Here is a 26,116-nt window from a genome sequence, read left to right as displayed (position 1 = left end):
CTGCATGTACTGTAAGTAGGATGAGGTGCTGGCCAGGCTGCAAGCTGAGCTGCCTGTGCCTGGCAGTGCACACCAGGCAAGGTAGGTGTCCTAAGTGAGTTTTCAGTCCATGGCTGGTGAAGATGCCAGGAAGTTCTCTGGGTTCTGCTCGGAAGGGCAGCTGCGCATCTCTTCCCTACTCAGCAGGCTCCTGTCCTTGCTGGCTCGGGCTGCCCCCCGACCTTGCCAGGGCTCTCCTAGAGGTCGCACACAGTGTGAGCAGCCGCTGCTGCTGCACTGGGAGACCAAGGGCTCCACCTACTGGAACTGTAGCCAGGCTCGCTTATCGTCCTCTTCCCCGTGTCCATCGTCAGTGGGGCTTGGTCAGGCTGGGAGAGGCTACTGGATGCTCCTCCTAGAGCAGGCCGGGCTGTGCTCTTGTCAGCCTACCGTCCTGTGCGTCCCTTCAGGTGAGGATCCTGCACATTTCCCCCCTATTTTTCAGTTTGTTTCAGGAACTTCCATACTGTTCTCCATAGTGGCTGCTAGGTCTTGCCTGTCTAAGTATGGTCTTCAGACCAGCAGCATCACCACCGGTGTAACCTGGGAGCTCACTGGAAATGCAGGCCCCACCCTAACCTTACTGAGTCAGGGCTGCAGGTGATTGGTATTCACGTTAAACCTGAGAAGCACCTTGTAGGCTGTTTTTTTAAATAGAACTGTCTACTATTGGAAAGGCACTCCATCGTGTCTCTTTGCAACCCCATGGACTGTACAGTCCTTTGAATTCTCCAGGCCAGAATACTGGAGTGGGTAGCCTTTCCCTTTTCCAGGGGATCTTCCCAACCCAGGGATCAAACCCAGGTCTCCCACATTGCAGGCGGATTCTTTACCAGCTGAGCCACAGTGAAGGAAAATTCCACGGACAGAGGAGCCTTATAGGCTACAGTCCATGGAGTCACAAAGAGTCGGACACGACTGAGTGACTTCACTATTGGAAAAGTGTGTATTAGTCGCCCAGTCATGGCTGACTTTGCAACCCCATAGACTATAGCACACTAGTCTGCTCTGTCCATGGAATTCTCCAGGTATGAATACAGGAGTGGGTTGCTATTCCCTTCTCCAGGGGATCTTCCTGACCCAGCGATCAAACTCAGGTCTCCTGCATTGCAGGCAGGTTCTTAACCATCTGAGCCACTAGGGAAGCCTACTGTTGGAAGAGTAGGAATTACCAAAAAAAAAAAAAAACAACCCAGGAAGGAAAGGGTGTCATCTGTTTCTGACACAACAGCAATTTCCAAATCCGGTTTGCCTGCTTGCTTCCTGTCATGAATGTGCTCCCTTTCCTGCCTGGAGGCAGCTCTTCAGTGATGCTTTCTCCCAAGTGTCCTCGGAGAACAGGGAGTGACGGTGGGAATCTCCTGTCATCTAAAGTGTGTAGATTTCGGATCTCCCTCTCAAGATTCTTGTGAGAACAAATAAGATGATTCTGCAAATTTTTGTGAACTGTAAGCTCTAGAATTACATGGTTTTAAGAAAGGTTGAATTTTGTTTCACTCTTTTAATTAACTGTGAAGCTGGAACTCTGTGTCCATTCTGTTTCAGGGTCAGGAGTACAAACAAGCTCTAAAAGAACACAGTTGTGCTCTGAATTGTGTTTCACTTGCAGAACCTTAGCCCTAAGGACTGAGAAACCTTGAGTATCCTATAACTTACTCCTGAATCATCTCTCGTCATTACAACTCACAGGATTTTTCTTTTTTTTAAGTTATTTTTGGCTGTTCTGGGTCCTTGTTGCTGCTTGGGCTTTCTACAATTGTGGCGAGTAGGGGCTACACTCTAGCTGGGGTGTGTGGGCTTCTCACTGCAACAGCTTCTCTTGTTATGGAGCACGGACTCTAGGTTGCAGCTCCCAGGCTCCAGAGCACAGGTTCAATAGTTGTGGTGCATGGGCTTTGCTCCGCGGCACGTGGGATCATCCTGCATCAGGGATCGAACCCATGTCTCCCACATTGGCAGGTGGATTCTTAACCACTGAACCCCAGGGAAGCCTAACTCACAGGATTTTAAACTCTCCCATCTGTTACGTACTGATGAAGCTCTCACATTTCGCCCGGGCTGGGTGAGACAGTCGGCTCAGTACCACAGAGCAGGGCTCGTCTCTCCAACCTCTAGTTGGCGTTGTTTCCTTTCACACAGCCCACTGTGGTTGTCAGGGGAGATCCACAGCAGTGCTTTGTGTGTATCAGCATGGGAGTTTCCTACAACAGATTGCCGCCCTTGCAAGCTGCCTAGGCGTATCTGTTCCTTACCACCACTCACAGGTGACCTGAAGGAGCAGACAGTGCTTTCCCAGAGGTAAGGAGGTAGTGGCAGGAGCAAGCAGTGTCTCCACTCAGGAACATTTTTTGGGAGCAAGCAGACTTGCAGGGGTCTACAGAATCAGCAGGACTGTGTCACAAGGGCTATCTGTTTGTCTGGGTGTCCCCTGGGACTCCAAGAGGAGTCAAGCTCTAATCCTTCCCCGTGGCAGCCCTTCCCCAGGTCCAGGACCAGTGAAGCGGAAAGATCCCTGATCTCTCATGGTCGCCTCCTGTCATCGGCATCACCGTGATTCTTGAAAAAAAGGACCTTCCTGCATCCTCTCAGGTGAGATCAGAATTTTACCTCCAAATAGGATTAAGCTGAATAAGATCTTTGCAATTTGATAGAAGGGGTGAGAGCCATGAGCATTGAATTCAATACCCACTTCCAGCTGGGCTTTAAAAGGTAGCTTTTTTTTTTTTTAATGTATATTTGTGCCGGGTCTCAGTTGTGCCACGTGGGATCTTTGATTTTCTTTGTGACACGTGGGGTTTTTAGTTGCAGCATGCAAACTCTTTAGTTGCGGTGTGTGGGGTTTGGCTCTCCGACCAGGAATCGAATTCGGGCGCCCTGTATTGGGAACACGGAATCTTCACCAAGGGACCAGTTCCTCGGACCACCAGGGAAGTCCCTCGCTGGACTTTAAAGATGACATAATCCTCTACAAATTCACGCTACAGTGGGATTCAGTGAAGGTCAATGAATTATTAAACTGACTTCAGTTATAGAATATTAGCAATTTCATCAGAGCTACTTGGACTTACGATATTGTATTAGCTTCATATTGCTGCTTTAGCAAATTACCACTACTTAGTATAAAACAACAAATTTATGGTCGGTTCTGGAGGTCAGAAATTTGAAATCAGTTTCATTGGGCCAAAGTCAAGGTTGGTAGGGCTCATTATTTATGGAGTCTTCAGGGGGAAATCTGTTTTCTTGCCTTTTTCCAACTTCTAGAAACTACCTATGTTTCTTGGTTCCTTACGGTCTTTTTCTCCATCTTCAAAGCCAATGACACAGCATCTTCCAATGTCTCTGTTCCTGTCATCACATCATCTTCATTCTCTTACAAGGATCCTTGTAATAACACTGGGCTCACCGGACAATCTGCCATCTTATTATCCTTAATCACATCAGTGAGGTCCCTTTAGTTGTGTAAGGTAAATCCTTGAGGTTTTGAAGATTCAGTCATGGACATCTTTGGGGACCATTATTCTATCTGCTGCAGGTATGGAGCCACATGACATTTTTGAGGCAAACTATCTGAGAATGGAAACATGATCCAGTCCAGACTACACTGTTGATTCTAGAGCAGGAATTTGCAAACCTTTTCCATAAAAGGCCAGATAGTAAGTACTTCAGGCTTTTTAGGCCAGAGAGTCTCACAACTTCATTGTCAAAGCAGGTATAGAAAATACAGAAACAAGCATGGTTGTGTTGCAAAAACTTTATTTATAAAAACAGCAGGCCTAATTTGGCCCTTGTGCCATACCCCTAACTCTAGGTTCCAATAAAACAAAAGGATTCTGTTCAACCCATTAACACTAAAGCCAAGTATGCAGAAAACTTTAGACGTTTTAATGAAGGAAAATGAAAAGCTAGCCCAAGTGGAATTGTTCACAGATTGGAACTAATAGACGCATCAGCCCAGCAGATGTTTATGGAACCAGGAGGCATCTTTATGATGCCAGAATGTAAACCCTGACACACCAGATCACAGTGACCTGCTGCTGGGTGCCAGCTAACGAAGGAGCCAGCAGTCAAGGGTGTTAGCACCAAGCACCAGGGGTACAACCAGAAAATACCTTGACAGTCTTTATAGATGGATACCAATAAGATTGTTCCCCAAACAGGAACAAGTGGCTGTGGACTTGAGCAACAAATAAATGTTCCAAAGACTGCTGCTCTGGTGGAACTGGACATCCACAGGACAAGTGGATCTGAAATCAGCAGTCATCAGGCAGAGTGGCCAGATGGCTGTCATGGCGAGGACCAAGGTGACTGTCCATTCAGGACACTACCAGTGGGTCAACCAAAGGCTTGACTTAGAGTTGAGGAAAGGAAAACTAGTCTTCATTCAGTGAGAACCAAAGTACTCTTGAAAGAAATACTGTATACTCTTTTCTTTGTTTCCCCTTTTTTCCTACTTCTTTCCTAAGCAGTTGCTTTTTATACTGAAACAGTTAAATTCTGTAGCATAACGAATTACTTGCATACAAAGTAAAAAGGAATACTACGAAAATGGTGTGTTCGTACAACCCAGTTCTTTCCTGCATTTTTACAACTTTAGTCTTCAAACACTATGAAACCTTTCCAAAAGCCAGTTGAGTATCTAATCTGTGGAAAACATAAATCCACATTGATAGTTGAATATGGTTTTTGCTAACTAAATCTAAATTCTAGCAGTTTAGGGATCATCAGTGTTTGTGTAATATCGTTTGCTAATTTTTAAAGTCCACCAGTGTGCATCAACCCTGTTGCTATATTTTTATAAAGATTTTTTTGAAAATCTTTATAATTTTTTGATTTTCCAAAAAAAAAAAGTGAGGACCTACTATATTCCAGCCACTGGAGATACAAAACAGTAAGAAATTGTTTTCAAGAGGCTCACAGCTTAGTAGAGAAATGCAAACAGAAAATTATCTAACAAAATAATAAGTTCAGTAAAAGCAAATTAAGTGTGCTGGGGAGCATTATTTAGTTGTAAACAACAGCCCCCCAACTCGTTAACTTAAGCAGAAAGGAAGTTTTCAAATGATGGTACGTAGCTCACTGACCCCCTGGGAGGGTAAGAAGCCACTTTGCATCTTTGAAGCCAGGAACGACGCTCGCTACTGGCAGCGTCACTGCGCCCGGCTGCCGTCCCCAGCACTGATACCTCTGGATGACGACAGCGACTGTCACTTTGCGAGGAGAGACTCCCCTGCCCTGTGTCTCCAGCACCTGAGTCAACGTCTGGCACAGGTGCATCAGATTAGTGCAGCCTTGTCACAGGGCGCACCCTGGGCTCCCACCCAGAATCTTAAGTTGGAGGAGCCCATGGAGAACTGGCTTTCAGATGCAGAGCTGCCCCACAGATTGAAAATCCACTGCAGTGCTGAAGCTAGCCTGGGGGTTGAGCGGAGAGGGAATCAGGGAAGGCTCTCAGGAGATGACTTCTTACTGAGTCTTAGTGAGTTAGAGGTAATCATAGGACTCCAAGCAGAGGGGATAGAAAAGGAAAAGGCTAGAGTCAATAATTGTGTGTGTGTGTGTGTGTGTGCGTGCGTGCGTGCGTGTGTTGGGGGGGGCGGGGGGGGCGAATTTTTAATGTCACTAGAGCTTAACACAGAGAAGGCAATGGCACCCCACTCCAGTACTCTTGCCTGGAAAAATCCCATGGATGGAGGAGCCTGGAAGGCTGCAGTCCATGGGGTCGCTGAGGGTCAGACACAACTGAGCGACTTCACTTTCATTTTCACTTTCATGCATTGGAGAAAGAAATGGCAACCCACTCCAGTGTTCTTGCCTGGAGAATCCCAGGGATGGGGGAGCTTGGTAGGCTGCCATCTATGGGGTCGCACAGAGTCAGACACGACTGAAGCGACTTGGCAGCAGCAGCAGAGCTTAACATGAGATTGGATTGGATGTTAGCTTTGTTATTCCATACTAGGGGATTTTAACTTTATTCTGATTGCTATTGAATGAAGGGTTTAAGCAGAGGAGTAACCTGGTAAGTTTTTCATAATAGATCACTCTGGTAGCTGTGGGTGGGTATGCCTGAGGAAAACAGTCCGGGAGGCAAGGATGCCTATGCCCTTAGCCCAGGATGGCAGCGAGGAGAATCTGAACCATGGCAAGAGCAACAGGGGTGCAACTGGAAGGACTTGGTGGCTGACTGATCAGGAAAGAAAACCTGAGGATGCTACACAGGTTTTCATTTTGTAGGGCCGAGTGGACAGTAATGTCACCACTGGAGTTAGAAAGCACAGAGGAAGTAGAGGCTCTGCCAGAGTAGGGTGATTTGCCTGTCAGATGCCTGAAGGATATCCAGGCGATAATGCCAGAGTCAGTGGAATATATGAATCTCAACACTGGAGCAAAAGAGGCTAGAAATGAGAATCATATGCGTAGAAGTTGAAACCACAGAGTGTATGAAGTCAATTACAGAGAAAATAGAGGAACTGGGGGAGGCGGGTCAAGGACAAAAACAGGGACTTAATGCTTCAAGGACAAGCGAAAAAGAGGACTTCAGGAGGCAAGTAGGAAAGAGTGGTCATGGTAAGTGGGTCCAGAGTGTGGACTGGGTTACGGAATCCTAGGCTAACAGAAGATTTGGAGGGGAGGAGTCCTCACCAAAGGTTTGGATCCAGGCTGTTCCGGTTCCCACCACCTTCACTGAAAAAAGTCAGTGAAAAAAGACCGCTTCCCCTCTCTTGTATATGCATCCACAGGAGAAGGTCGATGAAAAACCCTCTCCCGTTATAGGAGAAAAAGGAATCATTAGATCAAATCAGGAGTTTGGTTTCTGGCCCTGCCTCTGCCATAAACAAGTTTTGATTGTGGATCTCATATAACCACTCTCAGTCTGGTACTTAGCTGAAGAATGAGAGACTTGGACTGCATTATCTCCAAGGTTCTACCCATTTGGTTAGGCAAGAGACTGAAATCATAGGTTAACAGAACAACATAAAGAATCATTAAATAGGCATTGGAGAAAGGGCCAGAGAAGCCAGTACCAGAGAGCTAGCAAATGCAAAAGCAGACATGACCCCTAGTACCGTGGGAACAAAAAGGCAGAGGTTGGAGGCTCTGAAACTGAAACCCAGACTTCCCAGAAGGGGGTGCTGCTCGCCGGGTGCTGTCATGACCACCCCGGTTTTATGAGTATTAGAAAAACTGCCGCTGTGGGGAAACGAGCGTTGCTAGAGTGATGCTGATGGGAACAGCAAATAGTAGTAAACAAGTCTCTTAATCCTGCCACACAGTTATCCAAGTCCCTTATTTAGGAAGTGTAAGTCTGAGCATCTCAGTCAACAAATGGCTACATTGATGAATGAATAAAAATCTTCCAAAATTGCATCGCTGAAATGGAGGTAAGGAATATGTTGAACCCAAAATAATGTGACACAAAAAAGCCTGGAAGAAGGGTCATGTGTCAAGGCTCCCAGTGACTGCTGAAGCCTGGAGATCTCAACTGCTGTGCAAGCTGGCTCTCACACAGGATTGTGGTCTGAAGTCCCACCAACCATGTTTGGAACCTCTTGGTGGAGTATTTAACTCAAATTGTTTCAGGGTAACGTCCCCAGGTGGCAGGCAAACAGGTTCACAGTTCCTCTTAAGAGAGCTCAGATTCAATTGAGGCCTCAAAGCATGTCCACGGGTAAAATGCTAACACAATATTGCAAATCAACTATACTTCAGTTTTTTAAAAAATGCTAAGGAGATCGAGCAGTTCAAGGTGAACGTTCACAAGGCATCCCAGAAGATAAAGCACTGTGCACAAGAACAGCAGACACCACCATATGGAAACCTCAATAGTAGCCAGGGAAATATACACTTAAAAACCTCAAGGAGATACCAGTTCACACTCAGCAGGTTGGGGGGAAAAAGGTTTTAAATTGGCATTACCGACTATATGCATTTAAACCTGTGCATACCTCCCATTGCTACACGGTCTGCCTAACTCTTACACGAGTCTTAAGAGTTGTGTACCGGAATGCTCACAGCAGTACTGTTCATAACAGGAAAAATAACAAACCCTGGAAATCACCCGACTGCTGATCAACCTAAATTGGATAAACTGAGGCCTGTTTCACATACTGCTGTACTCCAGAGCAGTGAGAATGAAGCAGCCTCATTACGTGCTTGGACATGGATGAATCTCAAATATAATATTGGACAAAAGAAGCAAGAATACATGCAGTGTGAGTCAGGCCATTCACATTAAGTTTTTTTTAAAGATATATGTTTAAGGAAAATGGTAAGACCAAAATGAAAAACAAAGGAATAATTATCACAAAATTCAGATGGTGGTTTCTCTGGAGAAGGGTGGGTGGGTAACAAGGAGGAATGATCAAAGTGGAATCATCACGGGGTTTCTGATGTTGCTGGTAATACTGATTTTTTTTTTTTTTTAAATCTTAGTAAGGATGTAGGTGCTCACTTACGATCCTTCTTTAAAACATACATTTAGCACACACTTTTATATATGCTTCACAAAAAATAAGAAATGATCTAAATAGTCCTCTAACCCACAAGACTTGCCCTCAGAACGTTGTACTGTTCGTATTTTCAATGCCAGCTTCTTGGGCCATAAAATAAAAGGGGCCAGGGTTTTTCAGCAGTTCTTCAGGGCTGTCATACTCTACAATCTTCCCACTGTCTAGGACCATTACCCTGAAACAGAAAAGAAAGTCTTAGAAAGCAGCGTCTCAAACCTTGGCATTTTTTAAGAATAACCAGGACTTACTAAAGTCGTGGTATTGTTACCAAAGTGGTTGCCCCAGAATCATACCCCTGCCCCTCCCTTGAATGGAAACCAATTGCTCTTATCTAAGTTTCAGGAGGACACTGCAAAGAGAAAAACAAGAACTGGTTGGAACCAACTAGACCTAAGGTGGTGAAAGATTTGATTTCCAGTAGACCTTGGGTCTCATGATGTGCTCACTGTAATATATTATTGTTGTTGCTCAGTTGCTAAGTCATGTCCAACTCTTTGGAAGCCGATGGACTGACTGCAGCAGGCCAGGCTTCCTCCTCCTTCACTGTCTCCTGGAGTTTGCTCAGATTCGTGCCCACTGAGTTGGTAATGCTATCTAACCATCTCCTCCTCTGCTGCCCACTTATTTTGCCCTCAGTCTTTCCCAGCAAGTTGGCTGTTTGCATCAGGTGGCCAAAGTATTGGAGCTTCAGCATCAGTTCTTCCAATGAATATTCAGGGTTGAGTTCCTTTACTGGCCGACTGGTTTGAATTAGCATATGCTAAATGATATACCTACAAGCACCTGAGAAGGACAGTTGCTATGACAACCAGAAAAGCCCAGAAAGGACTGAAAAGGCGGGTTGCATGAGTTTGGCTCCAAACCACAACCTTGGTCTCAGATAAGTCATGAATATTCCTCCCACTCTTTCCAATTCTTTGCCTTTCTACCTCAACTATCCTATGTAATTGGTATCTTCTTTGGGGTTGAGAAAGTTGATTTGCCAACTAATTTCCACTTCTCCATTCTTTGGCCATCGAATAAAGCTTATGCTGTTTCAGCCTTAGCATCACTTTTGTTATTGACTGGGAATCTGAGCAGCGAAAGAAGCTCCTTGGCCGAGACGAGGAGTCTGTGGACTAGGACACAAGCACAGGTTAAGGTGGCCAATTCGGAGGAGCCTGGTGGGCTGCAGTCCATGGGGTCGCTAAGAGTCGGACATGACTGAAGCGACTAAGCAACAGCTGCATGTTTATTCATCGCAGGCTACAGAGGAGCGAGGGTGAACCACAGCCATCGGCATCGGCACAGAGGGGTTCTATGTGGAATACGGAACAAAATAGTATAGGAATAGATGCAGCATGTCTATTCTTTTTTAAGGATACACATTGTTTAAGGATCAGTTCAGTCGCTCAGTCGTGTCCGACTCTTTGCGACTCCATGAACTGCAGCACGCCAGGCCTCCCTGTCCATCACCAACACACTGATTTAAAAAGGGAGTCTATTGTAATTTCAAGATTACTAACATTATCCCCACTTTCAGTCGTCAGAGATAGAAGGAATGGAAAGATTCTGTTTACCAGGGAGCAGCTGAGACCCTATATAGTCCAAAAGGTCTCCGGATCAACATCTGCCACTCCTGGCTTGGGCCTCCACTGCCCAGACTTGGCTCATAGTTACACACAGTTTCCCGTTTTACCTTCAAGACAGTTCCCTTAACCCCGTCGGCCTGATGTATAATTTTGGGCAAATTACTTGAAATCTCTCAGCCTCTATTTCTTCACAGTAAAATGCTGGTGGTTAAGCCTTCTGTAAAGATACCTCACAACTGATGCTATCACTGTTGACCAAGGGTTAAGCCAGGCTATGAGGCTGTCTCCTTACTCACTTGTCACTGTCCATGATGGTGTGCAACCGGTGGGCGATGGTGATGGTTGTGCAGTGGGAGAACTCAGTTTGGATGGTCGTCTGGATGAGCTGATCTGTCTCTAGATCCACCGCCGCAGTGGCCTCGTCCATGATCAGAATCTTGGATTTCCGAAGCAGAGCCCTGGCCAGGCACAGTAGCTGCCTTTGCCCTATGCTGCAGCAATGGAAGAAACCAAGCATTAGCCCCTAAGGACCAAGGAGTAACCAGGCTTGAGGGTCTGAGAGGGTACATTTCACGTTCCAGATCAGACTTTCAAAACCCATATACCTCTATTCTGTTAGAATGCCTTACCCTCTTCCACTAGCTATTCACTGTTGCCAAGGGCAGTGTTTTCCAAACCTTTAATTAGAAGACTCACCACAGGTACTTAATTAAAAAATTCATACTTCTGGTCCCCATTCTGAGAATGGGGAGGAGCCCAGGAATATGTATTTTTTAACTTTTTGTTGGACTATAGTTGCTTACAATGTTGTACTAGTTTCTGCTACACAGCATGGTGAATCAGCTAGACATATACATATATCCCCTCTGCCTTGGATTTCCTTCCCATTTAGGTCCTCACAAACCTGTGAGGACTGTACAGTTCCCTGTGCTGTACAGCAGTTCTCATTAGCTATTTTATATACGGAGAAGGCAGTGGCACCCCACTCCAGTACTCTTGCCTGGAAAATCCCATGGATGGAGGAGCCTGGTAGGCTGCAGTCCATGGGGTCTCGAAGAGTCGGACACGACTGAGCGACTTCACTTTCACTTTTCACTTTCATGCATTGGAGAAGGAAATGGCAACCCACTCCAGTATTCTTGCCTGGAGAATCCCAGGAGCGGCGGAGGCTGGTGGGCTGCCATCTATGGGGTCGCAGAGAGTCGGACACGACTGAAACGACGCAGCAGCAGTATATATATATGTCAATCCCGATCTCCAAATTTATGCCACCGCCTCTTCTCCCCTCATATCCATATGTCCATCTTCTACATCTGTCTCTATTTCTGCTTTGCAAATAAGTTCATCTGTCTTATTTTTCTAGTTTCCACATATAAGTGATAGGTTTTGTGCTGACTTCATTCTGTATGACAGTCTCTGGGTCCATCCATGTCTCTGCAAATTGCATGATTTTGAGAACATGTATTTTGAATACACCCCAGGAGACTTTCATGTTTAACAAGTTTGGAAAACACTAGCCCAGGACTAGTACCTTGCATTTAGCTACAGTACACCAGCAACAATTTCAAAATAAGACGGCTGCCACCAAGCTTGCTTCAGCAGTATTTGACCCGACATCATTACTATAGGATGACACCACATAAGAATGCCCCAGTGGCATTTCTTAGTGCTCTTAGTAAATCCATTCCTTATTTTAATGTGTAATTCTAGCCTCAAGTCTAATTTGTTTGGGGCCTTCTGCCTTGATTGGAGACCATTGCTAATGAACATCTAATGAACATGATGATGTCTTGGTGTGAGATGCAGTGTATGTGGAATTCGAATATGCCTGTAAGATGCAAATGGCTTTAATTTGCTAAAAGCCAGTAATGAAAACTGGACCTCTTACTTACATAAAGAAGCTTTGGGAAATGATGTGGAGGAAATATTCAGGAATTTGCTAATTGTTCTTTCCTGCCGTGGCCATTAGGGAACATATTAAACAGAGGGTGGCCAGACTAAAGTTCTGTAATGCCCTGCAAGAAAATTTCTGCAGGAGATGAGAAGTTACCCAAGATGAACTTCCAGTTTTTCTATGTAAGAACACAGATACTGCAAAACTGTTTACTTAACTTCCTGCCTGGTTCACTTGGACTTCATAGTAACAGGCTGCTGCTGAGGCATCAGTTTGGCTTTTAGCTGTGGACAGCTTGATCTCCAAGCTGACTGATCTCTAGTTTCTGATCAAAGGATTTTAAGTTTCAACACCCGCTCCCCCAGATCTGAAATTAAGGCACTGGTCATGCCACGTGTCTCAGCATGGTCCAAGAAGGGTGTGACTCTGGTCTTGGGCCCCATCAGATCCTGCCAGATCGGCCCCCATGGCCCTGCACACCTCAGGCATTTATTGTGCAGAATTTACTTGTCTAATGTCTGTCTGCTCCATCGCACGTAAGTTCTAGGAGGGCATGGGTATGTCTATGGCATTTTCCTCTGTCTTTCCAGTAGGTGCTCAATATATATTTGTTGACTGAATGTTTGAACAGCATTTTTAATAGGCCTGAAGACCTACCTCAGTTCTGCTAGTTCCCAGATCTGTGGCTGAAGGAGAACAAACAAAGGGTGTTCTCCACCAGGGCTCGTAGGCGTTCCTGGGGCTGCACACTGGGATCAGCAGCGGCCCTGGTTCCACTGGTATAGGGTACAGCCTGGGCACAGGACTTTGCCTAGTGATGCTAGCGTGCCGCCTACTAAGAACTCAACCTGCTCGTCATTGCTTCCCCTGCTCTACTGTGCACACAAATCACCCAGGGCTCCTGCTACAGGGGAGATTCCAGATAGTAGGTCCAGAATCTGAAATTCTGCATTTACAACAAGCTCCCAAGTGAGGCCAGAGCAGCAGGTCCATTAACTCAGCTTCTGAGCCTTCCCTTCTCTTTTGAGCTTCAGCTGCTAATGGTCTAAGCCCTGCTCACCATGCAGGGACTGCAGGAAGACCCACCCTTGAGCTGCTGGCTCTGGCTGAGAACTGACCACGAGTTTGTAGAAGGGAAAAGCAGGTTGTCATAGGAGAAATGCCAGGTCAGCTTGTTAGCCAACAGGAACTGTGAAGTGTCAACAGGTATAGAAATGCTTTGAAACAGTAAAAAAGAATTATAAAGCCAAAAGAATCTTGGTGTTGGGTTATGGTGTTACAAGGACCCTGCAGACTCCACGTCTCCATCATCCAGGTGCCCCTTAGACCAGGGCTTCTGGGCATCCTTTAGAACTCACACCTCCAGCAGTGCCTCACACCACTTACATCAGACTCTGGGGCTGGACCAGGCATCGGGGATTGTTTTCAGCCTGAGTGCACCTGAGAACCCGCACAAGGGCGGGATCTGCAAACTCACATTTGTAATGTCTCATGAGGGTTTGTTTATTAACAAAGGTTTTCAAGCACATACACTTCTGTTTTAATCTTCACAACAGGTTCCTTTTGTGCACTAGGAATTAGACCTGGAGAGTGAAAATTCTTTGCCAGATGCCACCAAGCACGAGCAACAGAAGGAGTGGTCCCCTTGCCGCCTCCACAGCCTGTGGGAGCAGTGGGTTATGAAACCTTACCTCAGGTTGTCACCACCCTCTGTCACTTCGTAGGACAACCCAGCTTGCAGGCCAGCCACGAAAGATTTGAGGTGAGAGAGCTCCAAGGCCTTCCAAATCTCCTCATCCGAGTAGTTGTTGAAGGGGTCCAGATTCATCCTCAGGCTCCCAGAGAACAGGACGGGGTCCTGCAAGTCAAGGGACCAGGCAGTTACTGGGGCCAGTGTCAGAAAAAGAACCAGGTCATTGTGGCCAAGAAAGCAGGCAGGACTGGTCTGAGATGGAAAGCTGGTTAGTGGTCAAGGTTCTGCACGATTTCCCCGATGACAGCTTTGAGCTAAACACAGCATTAAGGGGAGTCCTTGGGGGATATCCCTGGTGGTCCACTGGCTAAGACTACGATCCCAATGCAGGGAGGCCTGGGTTTGATTCCTGGTCAGGGAACTAGATCCCCCATGCTGCAACGAAGATCGAAGATCAAAAATCTTGAGTACTGCAGCTAAGACCTGGTACAGCCGAATAAATAAAATATTTTTTGAAAATTAGTGGAGTCCTTGGTTTTGTTTTCATTCTAAAATTCATTTATAGATCTCCAAGTTTGCCTCAGCATCTCTTAAAAAGATGAGAGAAATATCCCACCCCTTCCACACACAGACTGAAAACTCATGGTGTGAATGAAGGTGGAGGGAATCAGGGCATGCACAGGAAAGGGTAGTGCAGTCACAAGAAAAGAATTTCTTGTGCTCTTGAAGAGGCTGCAGAAAAGTGTAAAAAGGGAGCAAACACCAGACCAGCCGAAGTCACCCCCAGACTTGGCTGCAGTGAGCAGAGGCAGACAGGTTCCGATGAGGACCACACACCCAGAGCCTCCAGGGCATTCTTGTTTGGAGGGGTCCAGAGAGCAAAGCTGCTGGGAAGACTTTCTTGCTGATACACTAACTGTTCCACTTACTGGCAAAAAATTGCTGCAGATTCCCTCCCCTCTCTTGTAACCACATCAGATGCAGAGAATAAAGCTTAATGGTTTCAAGCTTCAGTGGCAAAACTGCTAATGCTGATTGCAAAGGCCCTGCGAACCCTGATGGGCTACAGATAATCATCTGCTCCCCTTGACTTCTGTTGTGATGCTGCCACCTACTGTTTAGATACTGAGTCACACAAGCATATTACCCCTAAATGCAAAACTTCTTTTTGTTAAGTTCTGGAAGCAGTGTATTTTAGGGAACTAGCTTAGGTATCCCAGGCAGACGACAGAAATGACACTGCTAAGTGAACATACATCGAGAAGATGGTGCAATGTTTCCTGTGGAACCAGCTGCAGGTGAGCATGTCCTAGAGTTTACCTGGGGGATGATGGTCAGTTTCTCTCGGAGGTCGTGGAGCCCAATGGAAGCAATGTCTACCCCATCAATGGTGATCTGGCCTCCTGCGGCCTCTAGGATTCTGAAGAGGCAGTTTGTCAGGGACGATTTCCCAGCTCCTGTCCGGCCCACCACGCCAATCTGTAAATACAGTTTTTTGCATGTTAGTTCATTGTGTAATTCTTGGGGACAACAATTTAGCCTGGGGCATTCATACTCACAAGTGGAAAAGACAGTGATTAGCTACTGCATCTCTTAAGATGTTAGACTGATTGTGGTTTTGGTGGGGAAAAAAAAAAGTGCCTAGATGTCAGAAAAGGATGGCCTTCCTACCCTACCCCCTGACTTGTAGCTGGCTGACGGCTGCATTGACTACTAGAAATGTACACCTTTGTTATAATTATTACTGGAAATTAATCGATTTTTAAGAATCTTGTTTAGACATGAGGAGAAGGGAAGGACTGGGCCTGCCATCAGGTCTGAGAACGTGGACCTAAGCACATTACAGACCTAAGCACTGTTGCCCAGACAATTTTTTGGCCCTGTATCAGACCCCAAGTCCTCAGAGAACACGAACACCATACTTTGCACACCAGAAGGAGAACCAGCCCACTCTCTCTGCAGGGACAACCTCCACACAGGCGTTCCACCAGTTCCTTCCCCAGGTCTGTGCTTCCTGACTTCCCCTCTGTAAGCCTTGAAGCTTATAGGAAATAAGCCCATCTGCCACAGGAGGAGAGGATGCCAGTTGGGAGGCAAGGGAGGGCTGAGCAAGAAAGCCCTTAGGAGCTTAGTAAGTCTGTTTGATCCTGTGTGGATATCCTGCCCTCTAGTGGTGGTACTGTGTCCCTACACCTCAAGGCATTGGAAGTGTTCCCACCCTCTCACTTCAACTGAATGAGAAATGGTTTTCTATGTCCACAAAGACTCACCCAGGCCTTTCTTCAGCTCCACCTACCTTCTCTGTGCTCTTAATGTCACAGGTGATCCCTTTCAGTACCAGATCCAGCTCAGGTCGATACCGTACTTGGTAATTGCTAAAGTGGATCTCCCCTTTGCTGGGCCAACCTTCTGGAGGTCTCTTATCAGTCACCCATGGTGCCTGGCCAGGAGACAGGAGGAGAAGTGCTTTACGTGGTGACAACTCACTCAACAATCCCCCCCTAGGATTCATGTCACAGAACAGAGTAAGTAGCAGTGTCCCAGCCACTTTTGAGCATCTGCTTTGAACAGACTGAACTAGACTGGTTCTTCCAGCCATTTCCTTCTTCAGGGCACCTTCCCGACCCATGGATCTAACCCAGGTCTCCCACATTGCAGGCAGATTCTTTACCATCTGAGCCACCAGGATGGCTGAGAAGGTTTATACCTTATTCAATTAAAGAAACCCTAGGCTACGAGGTTGCTCTGAAAATGAAGCCACCATTTAACTTGATGCAATCCCAAGATGTGACTTCTCCCAAACAATTACCTATTCTAGGTTTAAAAAAATTAGGTCCTTTCTGTCTGAGCAAGGGAAACTTCCAGAGAACCTTTATGACCCTGTGTGAAATCTCTAGATAGATGCATTCTCAAAGCATCAGCTTTTTTTTTTTTTTTTTTTTTGGCCTTGTTCCTGGGTTCCTCTGATTCCTCCTTACCTCGTTTTCCACATTTATGTACTCGGTTATTCGCTCAACAGCCACAATGTTGGTCTCTATTTCTGACGTCATCCTCACTAGCCAGTTCAGGGTTTGTGTGATCTACAGAGAAACCAGAAGATGATCATCTGAGGCTTAAACCAACCCAACTAGTCAAACCACAAATTCAATCTAGTGCCTCCTCGGTACCTAGCACTAAGCCGGGCTCTACAAGACAGCAAGGAGGAGGATAAGAGACAATCCACACCTCCTTGGAGGAGGAAATGAGGCCAGTGCATTGAATGGTGGGAGGACCATTGAATGCTCAACTCTGTGGTGCTCACAGGAAAGACACCAGGGGCTTGGAGTGGCCTGGCACCAGAACTGAGGCTAGATAGGCTGGCTGTTAGTGCAGTGGTACTCGAACTTGGCTCTCCCACCTATAAGTCATTAGAGTTTAGGGGTAGCATTCCAGTGAGGGAAGCATAAGGAAAGACATGGGGTAGGAACAGGCCTTCTAAAAGCTGCTGCCTTTCTCTGCTCTCAATTAACAACAGCTCGATTGAGAAGCCAACCCTCAAGGTGGGACATCCACATGGACCCCTGTCCTCTGTTACCCCAGTAAATTCAAGTGCCTTCCTGCCATTACAGAGATAAATCTAACCAACAGGGAGACGGCTGTCATGACCTGGGCCAGAGTCCAGGGCATCTGTGGGTCACTCAGAGGCAAGCTTCTCAGATGCAGTCTTCCTACAGGCAAAAACACAGGCCTGGCACATACTCTCAGGAATCTTTGTTGAGCACATGGTAGGTAGAGACAGGAAAGCTCAGGAGGCTGGGGACTAAGGGCAACCACTTGGCGTCGGCTGGACCATATGAACTGTTGATATCTGAATGATGTTCTTTGGTTCAGTCTAATAGTTCTCCAACTCTTTGCCCTGTCTGTCCTAGGTTAATAAGCCTAGAACTGAGGGGATGAAAGGGCAGTGGCACAAGGAACCCGGTGATTCTGGTGAATGACAGAGTCCTCTTCCACCATGATCACCTTTGGGTCTTATGGACTCCAACTGAAAACAGCGCCATGTAGACCCTGCTGGTGGCTATGCAGACCCCCAAAATATTAGTTCAGAAAGTTTCCACAAAAGATGGCCAGATGACTCATTAAATGAGTATTATTTATTAAACTTTTACTGTGGTGCCAGTCTCTGTCTTAGGCGGTAAGAAATAATGTCTGATATTTATCCCTTAGTCAAGTGGGGGATGCATTATATAGTTCTATTAGACTCTCTCTTCTTCATTAAAGTGAACTCCAATTATTCTGTGATTTAACAAAATAAACGTAGAAGTTACTGTTCAAAAGACTTTCTGGTTACTGCTATATTATAAAAGAAATCGTTATTTTTTCTTTCAACTATAATCAAGAGGCAAAGAGATGGGAAACTATTAGATTGAATCACGTGAGATTGCTTTCTTAACTCCCCAGGGCAACAAAATATATATCCAGTTTCCCAGATGACACCGGCACCTACTTAGAAAGGTTAAGGAGCATGTCCATGGGTTACACAATTAGTAAGAGATGGAGACAGGGTTTGAACCTCAGTCTCTCCTGGTCTATCTGGATCTAAAAAGGAATCCAGAGCGTGGACTCCATGGTATATCCTAGACTAATTCTTAGTCTAGGATATACCATGCATTTAAGAATAATGCATTAATTCAACCAAACTCCCAACCAGACTCACATTAAGTGCATTGGACAGAACAAAGCCCACAGTGTCCCCACTTAGGTTATTTCTATAAATAACCATCATCAAGGATGCAAAGAAGACGATCAGGTTCCCAATCAGCTCCAGACGAACCGCAAGCCACCTGGAGGGCAACAGAACCAGAGAAAGAAGTGTCACTGAGAGGTGTCAGCTTCCTTCCCTTACCCAGCAAGTGCGGGGCTCCCAGAGCATTCTGAGAGGGCTTGAGTTGGTAGGACCGTCTTCTTAGGAGGTGCCTCAGTTTACCTATGACATGTTTTCCTAAAGTCTTTTAAATTTTGGATTTTGGAAAATAAATTGCATTTTTAAAGATACTGGAAGCGTTTGCTAAACTAAGGGAATCCTATATTTCAGTGCCTCCCAAACTTGCCAAATCATAAGAATCATCTGGTGGCAATTGTTAAAAATATACAGATTTGTGCCAAAAATTCATGGACTCTTCCCCAGGAGATTCAGGGAATGACTTTTAGGAATCTGCATTTTAAAAAATGTTCCAAATGAGTTCTTTTGATTAGGCAAGGTAAACAATGGCATAAAGAATTCATATGTAAGGTTAGAAAGAAGTCACCACAGGCAAGTTCAATGTACCCTGTCTGATTTCATGATTTTAAAAAGATGGAGAAAAAATAGGAGGTGGAGAGAAGTTAGGTAAGAACTGATAACAGAGAGAGATGTTGGGCTTTGTAGAGAACTGAATAGTATATAGATTGATGCAATTTATAAAAACTGACTTTCCCAGTAAAATGTGCTTTCCCAAATTTGTACAAATAATTCTAGCACACCTACAAATAAATATGATACATATTTTACAAGGGGCATCCAACAGAAAAATGGCTCTTTCCTTCTTGGAAATTATCTAAGATATAAAAGATCTTTACAATCAAATTTCTGACCTCTTCACGTTCCAAATAATACTAAGCATCATTAGCCTGCCCTTCACAGTGCAAGACAGTGTAGAAACCACTCAAGGGCTTTCATTTCCTGAAAAAGATCTTCCTCCTCCAAGGACACGCCAAGGTCTAATGAAGCTGGAGGAACCAAGACTGCACAGCCTTTTTGGATTTACCTCACAGGATTTGAGTTTTTCATTTCTGTCATTACTGATTTTACCCAAAATTTTGCAGCTCTCCTCCCTCCAACTTCTGCTTCTTTCCCACCTCCAATAACTGTCCTGTCTATGGACAACCACACATCCACTCAGGGAAGCAAACAGAATGTCTGGTTCACCCAGCACTTGGACAGAATCTGTGTTACAAAATGCTGAGCAGTGTCATGTAACTTCCTCCATAAGCCCATGAGATAGGTTGTGATCCAGCCATTGTAAAAAATAATAATAATAATAATAATAATAATAATGAGATTTTCCTGAGGGGTCAAGACAATTCCCCTAGCTCGGGAAGTAGCAGAGCAGATACAGGGACCAGTCTGACTCTGAAGCTTATGCTTTCTCCTCTCTTCTCACATGATAGGCGTGTTTGCTGCTGCTGCTGCGTCTCCTCAGTCGTGTCTGACTCTGTGCGACCTCATAGACGGCAGCCAACCAGGCTTCCCGTCCCTGGGATTCTCCAGGCAAGAACACTGGAGTGGGTTGCCATTTCCAAAGTGAAAAGTGAAAGTGAAGTCACTCAGTCGTGTCCGACTCTAGCGACCCCATGGACTGCAGCCTACCAGGCTCTTCCATTCATGGGATTTTCTAGGCAAAAGTACTGGAGTAGAGTGCCATTGCCTTCTCCGTGTTTAGCCAGAGTGAATTTCACATTTTGGGCCACGCCTACCCTCCCACAGCTAATGTCAAATGCGCAGAACTCCAAAGCACACATATCTGGGTGAATATCTGGGGGCAGTCTCACCTGTTGGAGGTAATCCAAGAAAAGACACATTTCTGGTTGGTGTCGATCGCTGTCTCACTTTGCTTTAGAAATCGCTGCTGGTGCTCAAAGGCGCGGATAACAGACAAGCCTGACACAGTCTCACTGAAGTGAGAGTATATTGGGGACCTGGTGACAGAGTCCAGTCGTCTCAACTGGCGGGAAGTAGCCACATAAAATATCTGGACCCAAAAAAGTGAAGAATCTGTCACAGATCACATCACATATGCTGTTACCTCTTCCCTCGTGGCCGTGACCAACATTCATTACTCTGAGGCCAGAGCCAACATCTGAACAAGAGGCAGCTCTGATCTGGTCTCTCACTAGGGGAGAGATGAGAGAGGCTCAGAGGAAGAGGACGATGCGAGGATCTGGGGTTGGTGGGGAACAGGGGAGCATGAAAGCAAGACACTCTGCCACAGCCCTAGAGGCTGGAGTATTCCAAGGAATTTTGTCAGCCTAATCCATATGCTCCCAAGAATCTGCACATATTTCTTTTTTGCACATATTCCTAAATGACAGTAGTGATAAAAATGGTCTTTTTTTTTTTTTTTTAGAAAAATGGTCTCTAAAGGGATAAATGCAGCTGTGAAACAAGGGGTTCGGAAAGGAGAGATGGGCAATAAATGGCTTAAGAAAGGTATGCTGATGCATGCGTGCTAAGATGCTTCAGTCATGTCTGACTCTTTGTGACCCCATGGACTGTAGCCTGCCCGGCTCCTCTGTCCATGGAATTCTCCAGGCAAGAATACTGGAGTGGGTAGCCATTCCCTTCTCCAACCCCCCTGGGTCTCCTGCATTGTAGGTGAATTCTTTACTGTCTGAGCCACCAGGGAAGCCCAGAGGATTTGTTGAAATAAGGGAAGAGCTAGGCATGCGAGAGTCAGAATTCAAAATGTTATACATGGAAGTTTCCTCAAATATCCTGCCTCTTATTTGTTGATTTGTTACTAACAGAGATGACAATGTACCTGAGGAACTCAACACACAGCCCAGCAGTGTAAACTTACCACAGCCACAAGGCTGCCCTTCGCTGAAGGGCTTCAGGATTGGTTTCTCAAGGTGATCAATTTATCCCAAAGGTAGCTGCTGGGACAAGAATTCTCTCTACAGCTTCCTTCCCCTCATTCCTTCCCCTTATTGCAGGCATGGAGCCCTTTCTACTTGTTCTAGTTTTTCTTGAGGCTTGGCTATCAAACGACTTTTGCCCTCAAGACCACACTGGAATTGAGCCTGAACACCCCCCCACCCACCCACCGCCCCGCCACAGACACCCCAGTGAAAGGAGAACTGCCCTGAAGTGAAGAGACTGGGCTCCTGCTGAGGCACATCTCCAAGTAGATCAACCTAAGCCAACCAAGGAAGCGGCCTTAGCACACCTCTTCTGGAAGCCACCGACAACCTCACCATTGTGAAGACGGTATGTTAATATCTGACTCAATGACAAAGATGCTCGAGGGGTGGGGAGTGACTAGCCATAAACCCAAGAGAAGAACTTAAGCATTTATGAGGAGAAGAAGGGAAACCTAGCCATTTCCAAACCTACCTGAACAGACACATAAATGATGCCAAGAGGAATGATGACGACGACGAAGATGGGAGTGGCCAGGCAGATCATGACCAGCGTGCTGATGATGCCCAGGAAGCACAATACCCAGCTGCGTAAAGACATGGGGAGGGTGTCATCCACTGTGGAGATATCCTAGGGACACAGGAGGAGAGATGGTGTGCTCATGAATGCCTGGGACATTTGACACCTTCTCAGTTGCGGTAGGGAATTTGCTTAGTCACATCAGAATGCAAGTAACTGTCCAGGGTTGAGAGAAAAAAAGAAACCCTCACCATTAGTTCTGTGAAGATTTCTTTTGACCCTCAACTGGTATAAATTATCCATCCTTCCTTCCTCCCCTACTTTAATCTCCTCTTAAGGGCTCAGCCATCTGCTCCAGAGGACCCAGAATCTAATTCTCCTTTACGGTCTGAGCCACCTCCCTCACAAAACTCACTATACAATTAATGATAGTTTCCTTTTTCCCATATTCCAAATAAATAATGATACATATTATTATATATAATATCTATTTTATATTTACAAAATGTATATATAATTTATTATACATGTTTAACATATATAATATGTATTATTATACCTATATACATATTATATATATAAATAATTATATGTGTATATACATAATTAATCTTCTGAAAAAGAAAACACAGATATTGAGTTACTTAGGCAACAGTCATATTTTGCTAACTGTTTTTGCATGAAGAAGGAAACCATCATTAATTGTATGCTGAGTTTTGTGGTGGAGGTGACTCAGACCATAAAGGAGAGTTAGATCCCAGGTCCTCTGGACCCGATGGCTGAGCCTTTAAGAAGAGATGGAGGTAGGGGAGGAAGGAAGGAAGGAGAATCTATGCCAGTTAATGGTCAAAAGTAATCTGCACAGAACTGATAGTGAGAACTTCTTTTTTTCTCTCAACCCTGGACACAGTTATGAGGAGGGCATGGAAACCAACTCCAGTATTCTTGCCTGGAGAATCCCCACGGACAGAGAAGCATGATGGGCTACAGTCCATAGGGCCACAAAGCATCAGACACGACTGAAGTGTATGAGCATGCATAATACATATATACATTACAACATTGGAAAAGAGTGTGCAATCTTTGCAAAATTCCTGTGAGAAATCTCCCCATCCAAAATGATGTCCTTTTTAAGGCTCTATGAAAGAGCAGAAAGCCGATGTAAATTGTCTCCAATGACATCATGCCCACCATTTTTATTGCAGAGGAAGGTGACAAGTGGGGGCCAGCCCACTTTTGAAGCAGTCGCCATGTCCCCAAAACCTGGCTGTAGGCTGGGAGCTAGACTTTCTGTGTCTGCTACAAGACCAAACACATAAGGGCTCAGAGTTGCTAAGACATTATTAAAAATGTGCACCTTCCTCTACAAACAGAAGTTTGAAAACTCTCTTGGTGATAATTGAATATTACTCTGAATTGTCTGGTTTCCTCTGTTCCTGAAATTTCCGTCTCATATTCATTAAGAAGCAATGAGTTCAGTCTGGTGCATGGTAGAGAGCCATCTATGACCTTTGCATCCATTGAGCATCTCAATCCCCAGGACAGTCCTTGGCTCATAGAAGGTACCCAGTAAATGTTGAATGAACAAATGCTAAGGGTTCTAGAATCTGCAGCCGATGGAGACAGTGTTCCAGAACTCCATTCAAATCACAAGATTCCATAATCCAGACCTCGTTTACTTATTTGTAAAGCATCAAAGATGGGAGTTTCAGGACTGGAAGCAGCGACCAAGCAAAGGGTTGCCCCGCAGTCACAACCATGACTCTGTTTTCACCTGTGTTTTTCCCTCTGCAGAGTAATCCTTCACATCCCGCTGCCAGCACCACCGGCCCACCCCCGCCCCCATCTCTCTGGCTAACTTCTACCACTTAAATTTCACCTTTTCTGACCTTTCCCACCCTCGGTCATCCAGACGCAGCCGGTACCTCTTTTCCTGTCACTCTTTCACACTCCCAGAAGGCCACTGTGCGCATTGTTGTTCCTGGCTTCCCCGCACTCTATCAACATCCTTTATTTCCTTGGCCGTCTTCCTCACTCATTGGTGCCCTACTTACAGGGCCACAGTGGTTCATCCCTGTATCCCCAGGACCCTTAGTACCACATACAAGGTTATTCCGGAAACATCTGCATGCTGAGTGGGACCAAAGAACTGGAACTGCCCAGCGTTGTCTAGGGGAAAATGAGAATTCTTTCCCTGTCAGAAACAGAAAGATCCTCAGCCATAAATGCGTCTTACAGCCCTTGAGATACTTACACCAGCAAACCTGTTCACTATCCGACCTATGGGTGTTGTGTCAAAAAAACTCATGGGTGCTCGAAGGATATTGTTCAGCAGTTGCTTGTGAAGGATGTTTGATGCATGGTTGCAACCATAGACACTCCAGATATTCGCTATGAACACAAAGAGACCTAGAAATGGAAGCAGTGTAGTCAGCACCGTGCACAGGGAGCCCGGGAGACTTGCGCCAGCGACACAATGGCAAATGCTTTCCCGAGTCGAGGCAAAGTAAGTGGACCCGGTAGACTGTCGCAGGGACAGCTGCTGTAGCCATCACACATACCTTGTGCGACTCCCAGAGCTCCATAGACGCCAACTCTCAGGTCCCTCTGAGAGGATGGATAGTTGGTGCCATTGTATATTTTAGAGTCGCTGGTCCAAGCACTGAGCCAGAGGTTTGATCCAATAAAAGCCACATAATAGATCACAAACCCCAAGAAGATGAAGACTATCGAGCACCATCCTATTGCTTGTAGGTATTTCAGGTAGATGGAGAACTTCACCTGCAAAGCCCCCACCTCAGTGTTAGCAGAATTCCTACTGGCATTTTGGGTTTACCTGCTGGCTCAGATGGTAAAGAATCTGCCTGCAATACAGGAGACCCGGATTCAACCCTGGGTTGGGAAGATCCCTTGAAGAATGGAATGGCAACCCACTCCGGGATTCTTGCCTGGATAATCTCCTGGACAGAGGAGCCTGGCAGGCTACAGACAATGGGGTCGCAAAGAGTTGGACACAACTGAGCAACTAACACACACCATTGACTTTTGGTGAGGAATTACCAGAATATCAATCATGGGGGAATGCAGTGCTTTGGAAAAGTGGATAGCAGGTAGCAAAATTTGGTAAGGGATCACATTTCTATATGGGCAAGATAATAATCAATGCTGAAATACAATGCAGAGTGAATAACCATCAGATTATTAATGAACTTCTAGATGAAATTAAGAGGAACAGATATAAAAACAGTGGGACAGATAAGGCTATACCACAGACCTTGCTTTATTAATGTTTAAGACCTTAAATTTAAGAGCTTGGTCTTAAGTTTTATTAATATGAACTGTGTGCTATGAGCTTGATAGATTGGTATTCTCTGGCTCCCAGAATTGCATCTCATTTTTGTTGCTTTCACTACGTGAAGTGTGGTATGAAGATATTCACAGGACATGTGTCATTCTTCATGGAAATACGATTTGATAAAGCGCCTAGAGCCTCTGCTAACATTTCAATGATAAATTTAAAGACGGGCAGAGCACATAAGGCATATTCCTCTATAGATATGTATTCAAAGCATCAAAGTTAAAAAGCCTTCTATCGCCTCTAACGGATGGTACTTTTTACTGTGGCATTTACCTTTCCAGTTTGTACAAATTCCTTCTTAATGAGCTTTTGTCCTCTCACTGGCTCTTCCTCTTCCTTCAGGATGTTCGCATTCCGAATTTTCAAGGAGTCTTTTAAGGACTTCAGATGCCTGCTACTGGACCGAGATCTGAAAGATTGAGAGGGGAAGTTTTCCTTCCAAGCGTCTTCTTGGAAGCAGGTGTCACAGTCGCTCTGTGCGTATCACAGTGCACTTCAGAGCAGATGATCACAGGGGAAACGCACCGCCCCACCCTACTCCCCACGCTCAGAAGCAAAAGGAGAGCTGGGAGCATCCATGTAGACACTCAGGGAAAAAAAAAGAGAAAGAGAATGATCAAGGGGAACTATGGAAGTAATGGGGGCTGCCCCCCATTACTGGCCAGCTGAACAGATGACCAACCTGCGGCTCAGCGTTCGATGAAGATCGTTCTCTCTTTTCATGGACAGGGAGGCCACGTCCTCTGGGATTTCCTCCACACTGGGCACCAGCCCACAGTCATCATCTTCACTGTCCTCATTGACTAGGAGACACATCAAAGGTTAGGGAGAGAGCTGCACAGAGCTGCCACAGCCCCATGAACAAGGAGAGAAGT

At 45.6% G+C, this 26,116-nt stretch overlaps 1 protein-coding gene across 1 annotated transcript in view; it reads right to left on the bottom strand.

The window, feature by feature from the left end:
- Nucleotides 1-3,775: 3,775 nt before the first annotated feature.
- Nucleotides 3,776-26,116, bottom strand: part of ABCC2 (ATP binding cassette subfamily C member 2) — a 75,665-nt gene continuing 53,324 nt past the window's right edge. Inside the window, exons 20-32 of the mRNA XM_061403088.1 lie at nucleotides 25,924-26,044; nucleotides 25,515-25,650; nucleotides 24,445-24,664; nucleotides 24,138-24,292; nucleotides 21,839-21,994; nucleotides 20,275-20,474; nucleotides 18,401-18,527; nucleotides 16,683-16,784; nucleotides 16,001-16,144; nucleotides 15,025-15,183; nucleotides 13,703-13,869; nucleotides 10,414-10,608; nucleotides 3,776-8,721 (exon numbers count right to left, since the gene is read on the bottom strand). Coding sequence (XP_061259072.1) covers nucleotides 8,592-8,721; nucleotides 10,414-10,608; nucleotides 13,703-13,869; nucleotides 15,025-15,183; nucleotides 16,001-16,144; nucleotides 16,683-16,784; nucleotides 18,401-18,527; nucleotides 20,275-20,474; nucleotides 21,839-21,994; nucleotides 24,138-24,292; nucleotides 24,445-24,664; nucleotides 25,515-25,650; nucleotides 25,924-26,044 — 2,012 coding nt within the window. The 3' untranslated portion in view covers nucleotides 3,776-8,591. The remainder of the gene's footprint in view (nucleotides 8,722-10,413; nucleotides 10,609-13,702; nucleotides 13,870-15,024; nucleotides 15,184-16,000; nucleotides 16,145-16,682; nucleotides 16,785-18,400; nucleotides 18,528-20,274; nucleotides 20,475-21,838; nucleotides 21,995-24,137; nucleotides 24,293-24,444; nucleotides 24,665-25,514; nucleotides 25,651-25,923; nucleotides 26,045-26,116) is intronic.

Source organism: Bos javanicus, chromosome 26 (genome assembly GCF_032452875.1).
Source record: "Bos javanicus breed banteng chromosome 26, ARS-OSU_banteng_1.0, whole genome shotgun sequence".
In the NCBI taxonomy this organism is placed as follows: domain Eukaryota; kingdom Metazoa; phylum Chordata; class Mammalia; order Artiodactyla; family Bovidae; genus Bos; species Bos javanicus.
This window is presented reverse-complemented; position numbering and strand designations above follow the sequence as displayed.